Below are 11,882 nucleotides of genomic sequence, written 5' to 3'. Positions count from 1 at the left end.
AACAAAATAATAAATCGCGCGAAATGACAAAATTATACAGTCCTCGCGCGTGGAATGGGAACTGGCTGCGAGTTCAATGTAAATTGCCGACCATAAAAGGAATTGGCTGGCAAAGTGTCACTCTCGGAGCATCCAAGGATGCGAATGCGGAACAGGAACAGGAACAGGAGGCATAAAATATGGTTTATGCCCAGCTGACACTGGCACTGCCACTTACCTTGAAATCTGCAGATCTGTGCCGAAGTCGTAGATGGCCGTCTTGTTTATGAAGCGATTGGAGCGCCGCATTTCATCCAGCACATCGTTCATCCAGTACTCCACGCGTCCTGCTGCTCGGGCTGTTTTTTAATCCACGGCGGGGAGAAAGCCAAAGCGAAAAGAAAAGACAATAACCGCATAAATAAACCCCACAGTTGCCAATATCAATAAGTGTTATACAACAACAATAAAACAACGGGCAAGGCAATAAGAACAGAAGGAGCAAACAACTCCCTGATGCCAACTGTGCGTCTGAACTGGACTCTGGGCTGGCTTCAAATTAATTAAAAGAAATTGGCCCAGTAGTCAGTGCGAAGTCAGTACAGCCCAGCCCGGCCAGCAGACAATATTGCCATAAAAAAAAAGTTCAATTTTAAAATTGGCAATCAGTGCGTTTGGGGCCCAAGGATTGCTGGATTGCTGGATTGCTGGTACGGATACCTACCAGAATTGCGGAACTCCATGACCTCGCCCTCGCTGGAAATCATGGCGGTAACAATCGTCTGGCTGCCCTCCTTCACCAATCGCAACGACTTGATGTTGTCGTACATCTGGGGCGAATGGAAATTGCAAAATCAATGCAAACGCAGGGGGAAGAAATATTATTTATAAGCCGAAATAAATTCATAAAAATTTAGCGACCCGAAAACCGGAAAACCCATGCATGTGTTGCAGAAATTGGCGTAATTTCCGCCATGGACATTGGCCAGAACGAATAAACAGTGACATTAACTTTTATGGCAAGACGACTCTCCTTCACATACGTATACAAACATATACATAAAAATAATGTCACTGGCAGTTTGGCAAATCTGTTGTTGTCACCAAACCAAAACCAAAGGGCAATACCGCCTACCATCTTGAACCCCACCCACAAATATACATAGTATAGTACAGCATACCCACCTTAATGATGTGGTTCTGCACTGCAGATGGCTCACTGCTGCCCAGGATGGAGAGCAGCTCATCGGTGGATATGAAATAGAAACGCGGAAAAATTCGACGCTTCGAGTCCAAATATTCGTTTAACGACTTCTGACAATTTTCCAAGCCAATGCCCAGGCCCTGTATATCCACTAAGCGTCCGGGTATTGTACAGAATGGCACCACTAACGGATTTTTGGCACAATCGACCATGATCTGCAATGGAAGAGGAAGAGGAAAATGAAAAGGAAGCGGCATCGCCAGTCAGGGCAGTAAATTATTATGAAAAGCAATGAGCGCAACGACCAACCCAAATACAATCAAACATATTAGAGGAAAGTGGGAAATTATAACGAAACGATATGTGTTATTTTGTATACTCTATAATAAGAAATATAATTATTGCAGAGGAAAAAAAACGTAGGAAGAGATATGGTTCAAAGCTTATATCACTCATTAAATTTGTTGTTATAGTATTTTAAAATAACAAAACAAATATTAAAGCTTATACAATTCAAATTAAATAAAAGATATGTGGTATAGAAGTTTACCAAAATTGAATCTATATTTATTTCCGTCAAATCTATTTTATAAAGCCAATAATCCAGCCAAAAAGTGGAATAATGTTGTTAAAAAATAAGTTGTGTAAATTGATTTATTTATATTTTTAAGACAAATACTCAAATTAACAATGCAGTTTTTAAACCTTATAAAAACCAATAGAGTGCCTCAAAGTTATGAATTAGTTTGTAGTTAATAGTTTAGTCAAAAGAATATGAATATAAAAGCATTAAAGATATTTGTAATATAATTTAAAAGATAAATAATCGAAGTTAATACAACAATTTTTAACCTTTTTAATGACTTATAACGTGCTTCTAAATGTACAATTATGTCCTTAATGCTTTGTAATTAATAGCTTACTAAAACCCTTTATATTGTACATGCAACAAAATTAATTTTAAATAACAATCAAAACTTTGTACAACCCATTTTAAAACAAACATTTAATTATACTCGAAGCTTGTGAAGCAATTTCAGTACTCGAGTGGTACTACAATTTAAGCATCTCAAAGTCGGTCAAGCCAAATGAGAGGCACTTCTCCAAGCAAGAGTGTATGGAACTTAACACGAATGTCGAGAGCAAATCAAAATAATAAATCATTTCACAAATGGCATCAAATATGGCGGCAAATGTTGCAAATGAAACGTAAAGCAAACGAATGAAGCCAGTGGCTGTGGCAAGGTTAAGTGAAGTTAAGCGCCAAACACAAACACAAATCTATCCAAGCACGCATACACACAGCCACACCCACAGTCACACTTAAACACCAGGGAGAAAGCAGTAGTGGATGGAAGGTGAAAGTGCTTGGCATTTGTAAACACTGCTCGGGCTTACGTGGCGTATGTGTGATGTGGAAGTTCCTGCTCTGGTCCTTGGATTTTCGGATGTGTGACTGTGTGCTTGTGTGCTCGGCCACACAATTACGCATACACAAAGGCAGTCGTTTGCATGCGTATTATGTTTACCGTTAAGTAAGGAGTCGCCATATTGTCGGCACACATTAAATCAACTCAAATAAATTATACCAGATACTACTAAGTGTGCGCTCTGCTCTGTCAGCCCTTCGGTGGCCAAATACCAAAATAACCCAATAACCAAATAACCAGAACAAGCAAACAGTGCGACTTACTCACCCTGCGATACGACTTGTCAATGTCATCGAATTTCCGCGCCTCCTCCGGCAACTGGGTGCGAATATCGCCGCCAATGAAAATCCCCTCCAGGTAAAGCCACTTGCGCTGCACCACCAGCCACTCGTCGATAATCTCCGAGATGAGGGCCAGGGTGCGCTCCCACTTGTTCACCGTCTCCAGGAAGGGGCCAATGAACCTGATAATAAATACGATTCATTTTGATGTAAGTATTGCACCCAGTACAAAAAATCCTCATTCTAAACATGGTCTAAGCGATAAGCCATCCATATATCTTAGCAAATACTATTATGAAATAAAATATAAGTTATCAAGCCTTAGATAATTTTAAAGATAATTTTGTCTATATATATATATATTAGTACATTAGTCAACCATCTTCAAGCCTTAATTACTTAAACTATGAAATGTTTCCTAAATATAAGTTATTTAGTCTTCTAAGTGTAGAAAATAAATTCTCTTTAATTCAAAAGCATTAGATTACGTTTGATTCTTATAAATGTATTTCTATATATTAATAATCGAAAGGAATTTCAATTAAATAACATTCATATTCTGTTTTAAAATTCTTATAAAAATATTTTTGCAAACATCTATAATTTAATTCAAATTGAAGTTAAAATTAAATTAGCTTAAGAGAGTATACCCTTACTTCCGTTGATGTCTTGTATATGTTTAATACTATTATTAACATCCATGTCTTAGTGAAAACTAAATTAGCTTCAGGAAGTATATGCTTATTTACAATAGTAACTTGTCAATGAATCTTTAAGTCATACCCTTTAAGTATACCCTTATTAAAATTATACAATGTAGTTTAACTATAATAATAACAGATACGTTTAGCATTAGAGACTCACTGACTGGCCCCCATGGACTGAAGGTTCATGGCATTGTCCTCGAGTATCTGCATGATCTCATCGACTGGGCCGAGCACCCAACCGCGATCTTCGGAGCCCTTGTAGTGCTTGAAGGTCTTGAAGGCCATCGATGCCCAGGTCTCGATGACAGCCTGGACACCTCGCTCGATCTGCAGCTCCTTGATGGCATTGGTGAGGATCTGTTCGGCGATTTCCTGGTACTTGTGCAGCTGCATACTGAACATGTTCTCCAGCGTGAATCTGGCTGGCGACATGTCGAAGTACTGGCCCGTCTTCTCCATCAACTGCAGCCAATGGCGTTCCCTGAGTGCCTCGTGCTTGAGGCTAACCATCAGTGGCACGGTGCCCTTGAATTGCTTCATGTGAATCTCTAGCTGCACGCCAACCGGCAAAGTGCGCACCTGGAAATGGAGTGCGTTGGCTGGTTAGTTAGCTGCTGCTGAAAATCAGCTGAAACAATATTGTGGTTGTGGTCGTCGAACCCCCCATTGAATTATGACGAACGCGCGTCCTGTGGCCGTTGGTTTTTTGGTTTCGGTTTCGGTCTCGGTTATGTTTTAGCTGCTCTGTGTTAGCCAAAATGCGCATTCTGTTTGCATTCCGGGCTGCTGCTGTGCTGCTGCTGCTGTCCGTTTGTTTGCACATGCAAAATGCATGGCACTACGGACCGCCATTCAGGGACATAAATTGAAACAGCAGCAAAACACTGTCAACAAGTCGATGGCAAAAAAGGGAGGCAGACGACATGGACAGCCCGCTGGCATTTTAATTATTTTCAATATTGAACAAATTGATTTACATTTTAGTACGCTGATTATGTAGAGCCTTTCGGTAGTTTGCTTTGCCCTAAGGCCTGGCAGCCAAAATTATGCGCGATAAAACTGCATTAAAATATGTGCGTGTCGAATGATTATATTCAAATTTGTTTTGCACCCACTGCACGCCGCTATTTATATTAATGGCGGTGCTTGTGAAATATTTTCCATACTAATATTCTCTGCGCTGGAATTATGATGGCAGATAGCCCCCTCTCTCATTTGTATAAGGGCAATGGGCAATGGGCGACGGGCGAAAAAGTTTTGACTGCAACAAACTTTTGCCCCGGCCAGCGAAATTCCTCAAAAACTTGTTAGTGAAGTAAATAAATCAATTTGTCATAATCAGTTTAGGTGCGAAATTTTTGTCGCTGCAAGGCGTGGCCAGAAAATTCTCAATTCTTGTTTAAGTAAAGCTTTCGGGGGAAACCTTACAAAACGAGGTGTGTATGAAATGGGGAAATACCCAGCATGTCAAAGGGGAAGCCAACCAATGCTGGAAGCCGCATATTTTGTAATATTCTGAGATTTCCCTTTTGGCTATTTGAATGGACGAATATACCAGGGCATTAAAGTGGGCAAGACGCCTCAAGACGCCTTTCCATCCACCCTGAGTACGAGTTCAAATTCGAGTTAACAGTTTAAAAGCATTTTGCTTTTGTTGTCTGTAATTTTATGAAAATCCAAGCAGGCCGAAAAACTTTGTTTAATTGGCAAAGTTTTTCAGCACCCCCGAGATGCTTACCGCCTTGGTCAATTTCCGGAACTCCTTCAGATAGCTCTCCACGCCCTCGGTGAGCACATTGGGATCCAGATCGGCCCACAAGGTCTTGCCCCAGCCCTCGCGAGCGAATTTCTGCGCCTTATACAGTCTATATAGCTGAGATTAAATAGCGTTTAGTTATCATTTATAAATAAATGGCACAGTAAAATGTAGTGTGGAGTAACAGACCTGCTGCAATCCCTCGAACTCAGTTTGCACGCGAGCAAACTCATGGTAATCGACCATGGCCATATCAAAAAGCCTTTCTGCATTGGCCAATTCCTCGCGTCGCAATTCACGCTCCTCGATTTTCTGGCCATAGGGATCCATTAGGCGCACCCCTCGCTCCAGTTCGGCACCCACGGAACCGGGTCCGTTCTCATCGTAATCCTTGATAAACTCGCCCAACTGTTAGGGCGGAAGGGAAAGTATAGTAGGGTAGAGCAAATAAAACATAGTTAGTGCAGCATAAAGTAGAATCCTGACCCCACCACCACCACCACCACATCCGTCTTGCGCGCTCTAATTCAAATGATAAACACTTCAAGTTAATTCATTTTACGCTGACGGCAGCGCCGTCGTTGTTGCCGCCAACAATTGACAATAATGGTTGAGCGCGCGGAAAAATCCAATTAAAATGCCATTGAAAGGAAATAATAATGGGAGGAAACAAAACAGAAATGCAGAGAAAGAACGCAAAATAGCGGAAATGCAAAGTCGGCGGCCCTAATCCCATTGCCTGCCACAAGGGACCTCCGGGAAAGGCCCTGCCTCCACCATCTCCTCTTTCTCTGACAACTTACATCATCGCAGAACTCATCGATTTCGACGGAAGTCATGTCGGCGAATTTCTGCTTAATTGGTTGCAGCTTCTCATAGCGATACAGTGCCGACAGGAACAGCCTCTTCCAGCGCTTCTCCAGGTGGTGAGCCATCAGCATGTCCTCGTAGGGGAACTGCAATGGAAATGGCAGTGCCAAATTAAATTGCGAGTCGAAATATAAATATAAAACGCACATAAAAATTAAGCAATGTGCCCTTCAATTACAGCTGAGTGCAAATAATAATCATGAAAAGTGCCGAAATTCGACCACGACCAGCGAAGCATGGTGTTCAACACCCTACACCCTACATTCTACACCCCTCTTTGAACTACCACCCCCTTAACCCGCTGTGAACCTCCATTAACCCACAGCTTCAACAGAAACAGTCCACAATCCGCAGCCAACAAGGCTGACGGAGGGAAAAAAAAACTATGGCATAGCTTTCAGGGCCGCCACCGCATAAATTTTCATTTGGACTTTCCAGCAATTGCAATGCCAATAAATACAGGTGCGGGCAAAATATTAAAATCAGTTGAAAAAAAAATGTTTAAGGGTCACAATTTCAGTTAGACATTTATATTATTTTATAGATTATGATTTTAAGAAAATTTGTACTTGTAGAGTATTTTTTTTATATATTCCATTTAACTGACTAATTAAAAATATCGTTTTTTATTGTTATAGGAGGGTCTTATATTGTTATAAGAGTGTTTATAATAATGATACAAATTAAACAAATCCATTTTTTTTAACTTGTTATAGAAGACAAATTTTAAAATACTTTTTAATCCTTGAAATATTTTGAAGGACATCATTTGCAATCATATTTGTTTTCCTAACTAAAATTTTATATTTTATAGATTTTTAATATTGAAAAGCAAATTTTTTTACCATTGCTGTTTATATATTACTCAGTGCCTGACTCTGAGTCCGGGAGTATGCATTCATTCGTTCATTAATTTATATAAAATGCAAGTTAATTCCGTTTTGTCTGGCCAAAGCTAAGCGTCGTCGCCGCCGCAACGGAATGCCATCAATAAATGAACGGACCGAAACGAAGCGAGGCGGACGGATCCCAAAATGGGCAGTACACAGACACAGATTCGGATACGCAGCATTGGCCAGGCTCCTAATCTAGACTGTGGACTATGGACTGTGGTCCGGATAGTCCTGTTGCTGCTGCAGCTGCATTTACGTAACCATTTGTGCGGTGGTTGCGCCAAAAAACGGAAAGCCATTTCCAAAATGGTCCTGGCCAGACCGACCGCCAAATATGCATATGTAAACAGAAATAGAAACAGTGGCAGTAGCCTCAGTCCAGCTCGACTGTGGTTTCGATGGGATTTTTCGTAAAGCTGCTCATTTGAATACACAAATAAGCGAGCCATGGTTGGCAGACTTAAGCAACTTTCATTAAACGGGGAATAGCTATTAAAAGAATTGAATTAGGATAAAAAAGAAAATAAGCTAGCTTTGAAAAGTCGAAATTTTCATACCCTTGCAGCTAATACAAAAATAAAATATTATAATAAACGAATTATTTGGATTTTTATGCAAAAAACAGTGAAGCTTTGTCTTTTTTCCAATGAATTTTTCGATTCTTGTAAAATAAAGTCCGTAATATAATACGTTTGTATAATTTAAAAAACAGCGAAGTTATAATTTTGTTCGTTTACTATTGAAGAAGTTTAAAATTGAGAGAGACTAGTTGGCGTAGAAACAGACTAGTGAAGAATATATATACTTTATAGACTCGAGATTGTCTCTGTTACCCAGCGAGAGCATAAAAATGAGCGGGGAAACTGAACAAAATCAGCAACATCTACAGGAATATTTAAGACGATTCTTACCATAATTTTATGCTCACTGAGGATGGTGAAGGTCTCTTGCATTTCGTGTATTTTCTGCTCGTTAGACAGCGTCGTCGACTGAATCGTGGCAATGGTGGTCATGACCAGTTTGAAGTCCTCCAGTTCGCGTGTCGTCTTGTTGAGATTCAGGCCGAGGGTCTGCCACAGATTTGCACAGATTAGTGGAAATGTTTTTGGGGGGAGGAATATCTACCCGAGACCGAGACTCACTTTGATTTCGTTTCGCATTGCCCTCATGTTGTCGTTGACATGGCGCAACAGCTCTTCGCCCAGTGTGGTGCACCAATCCTTGGCATGTTGCGTTATGCTCTCCAGCAGGGGCTGCAAATTTATGCGCACACACTTGATGTCCTGGTACTTGCGCGTGTTGGCCAGCGTTTCCACAATGGACGAGTAAAATGTAAATTTCTCATCGATTTCGATGAGCGTCACCTGCTTCTCCAGGAATTTCTGGCAGATGAAGCTCTTCTCAAAGGCCCACAGATTGAAGTACTTGCGGAATCTTTCGGTGTGAAATTGCATTAATTTGTTCATCGTTCCCCTTTAAGAGTGAAGCATACTTACTGCGATACGAAACCTCTTGCTTCGTTGGCCACTCGAACAGCCAAATCGTGAATGTTTATGACCAGATCCACAATCGATCTGATCTGGATAACGTCCTCATAGTAGGTATAGTTGTACTTAAACTGTTTACCCATTTCCACGAGAGGACAGGCGATACAGGTCCCAGTCATCCAGCGCGTAAAGATTCTCAGCCTTGAGATATAGTCCTTCGTGGCGGTCACAATGGTATTTTGCAGCTCCTGCACTGAAGGTTCCAGAACAATCTCTGACATCAGGAGCACAGCATTCACCTCAAACATGGGTTTATTCGATAGCAGACGGTTGATATAGCACTTCAGATTTTGATATGTCATGCTGCAAGAGGGAATTATTATTAACATACATATCTCAAAAACGAAAAAAAAAACAGTTGCAGCAACATTTAAAAGAAAAATGTTAAAAATATATTGATCCATTTTCTAACAGTACTTATATTAATATTTTGTATGACAAAATGTCGATTAGTTATGTAAAATAGAGCTATAAAACTCATTTCTCTGATTGAGCTGAATCATAAAATAAATATATAGAATTAGGTTAACTACTCCATGAACAAATCTTTTTTTTTTTTAATATTAAAAAAATAATGAATTTGACATATAAGGTAGACAATTAAAATTTATTTTTTTCCATTTAATTTAAAATTCGATACGCAATGAATTATTTTCATTCAATGACCATATCTTTGTCAAATTTGTGCTGATCAACTCGACATTTTAAGGACGCACTATGGATAGTTTACTTCAAAATTATTAAACGAAGACAAACTGTTAAGTTACAATCAGAGCTTACTCAACAATGCACTTGAAAGTCTCCTCTTCCCAGTACTCGTAGTAGGTTTTCATACGGTCTGATCTGCCCGAAAAAGTGCCCAGCACTAAGCTCTCCAACTTGATCAGTACGGGACCCAGGGAATCGTAAAGCTTCTTCATCTGGGCCGCCTTTCGATTGCGCGATGCCTCCAGAAGTTCAAAATATCCCTGACAAGGATATATGCCAGAGCCACAGATTTGCTCCGCCTTCTGTTCCGCAGGCACCTCTTTTTCCACTGTGAACATGGTCACAGTTTCGCCAGTGACCGATTTGAACCTTTGGGACGGCTTCCGTGCATCTTGCACGCCAGACGACCTGGCACTGTCGTCTGACGAAGATCTTTTCTCAGCCTTTAGTTCGTCATCAAGGTTGAACAGGTTGAAATTCCTTATCATATCGATGCGAGACCGCAGGTCCAGGCGAATGAAATTGATTTGGGATACTATGGAGGTCAGCTTTCGCAGCTGCGAGTTGATTTGATCACAGAATTTGCCTATGTTAAAGGATGTCCAGGTGTATCGGCCCACGCCCATTTGAATAAAGAGCTCGGTGTCGTAGATGTGGCCACGCAGGAAGATCACCTCGGACATGGATAGGTTGCTGATGATGGCCCTGTACTTATCGATCACCTCCGTCATCCTTTCGTAGTCCTTGAAGAGCAGGTCTTTCTTCATTATTGCCGTGCGCAGAACAGCGGGTAGTGTGAAGCCCAGGTGCTCGAATTGTTGAGCCTCGAAAAGGACATCGAAGACATCGCGTTTTAAATTGACCACAAAGTCCATGTCATACTCGATGAGGGTCTTGTCCTCCACCAATTCGCGCCAAATGGGCAGCAGATACTGGGACTCGGCGCGCTGCAGCACTGTAAAATAAATGGACAATTGAATTCGACATCCGTATAAAATCAGTGAGTTAAAATAATTTACAAAATTTAGTGTTAATATATAATAATTTTAATTACTTACATTCGCAGGTCCTTACACAGTGCTTATCCATGGCTGTGACATCCTTGGGCTTCTTTTCCTTGACCATTTGAATAAAGGCCGTGCAATTCTGCAATTGAACATTGGCTTTTCGCGTATTACTAACCATCCACATGATCATGGCCACCAGCACGGTCAACCGGTTTATGCGGCACATGAGCTTCTTTTGGGATGTGTCGCCCACCACCAAGGCTTCATCTTCTGACGAGGTGCTTTGATCCGTTCCCGCCGACTCGGCCAAACTGTAGGCACTAAAAGCTTCCGACTGCACAGGCATTAGACTTGATTTCGTGGGAGACATGCGCCTGGAACTGCTCATTTGCAGTTCCCGGGGCTTGGCCTTCAGGGTTTGAACGGCATCCGAAATATAGGACACTGCAAAGATAAAGGTTAATTTGCTTTAAGATGTCAATAACATTCTATATGGATTTAATCCTACTTGTGGTGTCCTTGCATATGCGAATCCTCAGGACGGTCGAACGGTTCGTGGTGTTCACCAAGTACGTGGCATTCTGTATGAAGTTCTCGAAGAGCACCTTTTCAAACTGGAACATTACGGTCATCAGCTCGAAGTACTGCTTAAAAGAACTGCGCTTCAGGAAGCTGTTCTTGATCGCCGGCTCATCCTCCACTTTCTTGAATGCCAGCACCGAGGTCTTCAGTTTCTTGCCAAGCAACCGAGCCCAGAATATGGCACTTATTTTGGCCGGCTGGTGCTTGGCCATGGGCGGTGATTTTTTTAATTTCTGGGGGTAGAAAAGGTTAAAAAATATATTAAATTGATTGTGAGATTCCTATGTAGCTATTCCCTAAAACTAGTTTATAACAAACCTACCGTGAAAACGCGTTCTACAGCATTTATCTCCGTGACAAAGAAGCGCAGCAGGTTCTCATGTTTGGTGGACACAAACTCCTGGAGGCCAGCTCTCGTATCAATATTCATGGCATTGACGACCAGGTCCAGACCCTTCTCCGAAGATAGCAGCGAGTTTATGCTCTGGTCGATCACATTCTTGGCCTCGTTCTCCACGTTGTCCAGTCGCTTGTTGAACATCTCCAGTGAGTACTCCCAGTTTTCCCAATTTCCCGGCCTGAACATGTCATAGTCGACGCTCTTGATCAGATCGTCTAGCATGCGATACACCTTGCGCATCAGGTTGTCCACAATCGAGGGATCCGCAATGCAGGCCTTCAGCCGATGTCCAAACAGATTCTCGTACTGGACAAACACTCTGCCCACATACGCAATGTCCACGGCCACGCGATGGATGTGGTTGACCTCATTAAAGAGTGCCACGCTATCGAACTCCCAGCGGGATCCGGCCCCAGAATCCTCGATGTGCTGGCGGCTGAGCTTGTAGGCCTGCTTCCAGCAGCGCAGCAGATTGGCGCAGTTTGTGGCCGTGTCGTAGGTGTAGGTCGCTGAGAACC

The 11,882-nt window shown here is 41.7% G+C and overlaps 1 protein-coding gene across 1 annotated transcript in view; it reads right to left on the bottom strand.

Moving 5' to 3' along the window:
* LOC108148911 (dynein heavy chain 10, axonemal) overlaps positions 1–11,882 on the bottom strand; it is a 40,347-nt gene that overhangs the window by 20,830 nt on the left and 7,635 nt on the right. Inside the window, exons 9-23 of the mRNA XM_017276227.2 lie at positions 11,287–11,881; positions 10,891–11,197; positions 10,434–10,826; positions 9,448–10,330; positions 8,617–8,970; positions 8,263–8,554; positions 8,032–8,190; positions 6,161–6,313; positions 5,547–5,765; positions 5,340–5,474; positions 3,759–4,180; positions 2,881–3,076; positions 1,165–1,398; positions 704–809; positions 218–338 (exon numbers count right to left, since the gene is read on the bottom strand). Of these exons, the coding sequence (XP_017131716.1) occupies positions 218–338; positions 704–809; positions 1,165–1,398; positions 2,881–3,076; positions 3,759–4,180; positions 5,340–5,474; positions 5,547–5,765; positions 6,161–6,313; positions 8,032–8,190; positions 8,263–8,554; positions 8,617–8,970; positions 9,448–10,330; positions 10,434–10,826; positions 10,891–11,197; positions 11,287–11,881 (4,569 nt within the window). The remainder of the gene's footprint in view (positions 1–217; positions 339–703; positions 810–1,164; positions 1,399–2,880; positions 3,077–3,758; positions 4,181–5,339; positions 5,475–5,546; positions 5,766–6,160; positions 6,314–8,031; positions 8,191–8,262; positions 8,555–8,616; positions 8,971–9,447; positions 10,331–10,433; positions 10,827–10,890; positions 11,198–11,286; position 11,882) is intronic.

The sequence above is a fragment of the Drosophila elegans genome, unplaced genomic scaffold (assembly GCF_018152505.1).
Source record: "Drosophila elegans isolate 14027-0461.03 unplaced genomic scaffold, ASM1815250v1 contig_476, whole genome shotgun sequence".
NCBI lineage: Eukaryota > Metazoa > Arthropoda > Insecta > Diptera > Drosophilidae > Drosophila > Drosophila elegans.
Note: the sequence above shows the minus strand (reverse complement) of the source record. Positions and strands in the feature narration are given on the sequence as shown.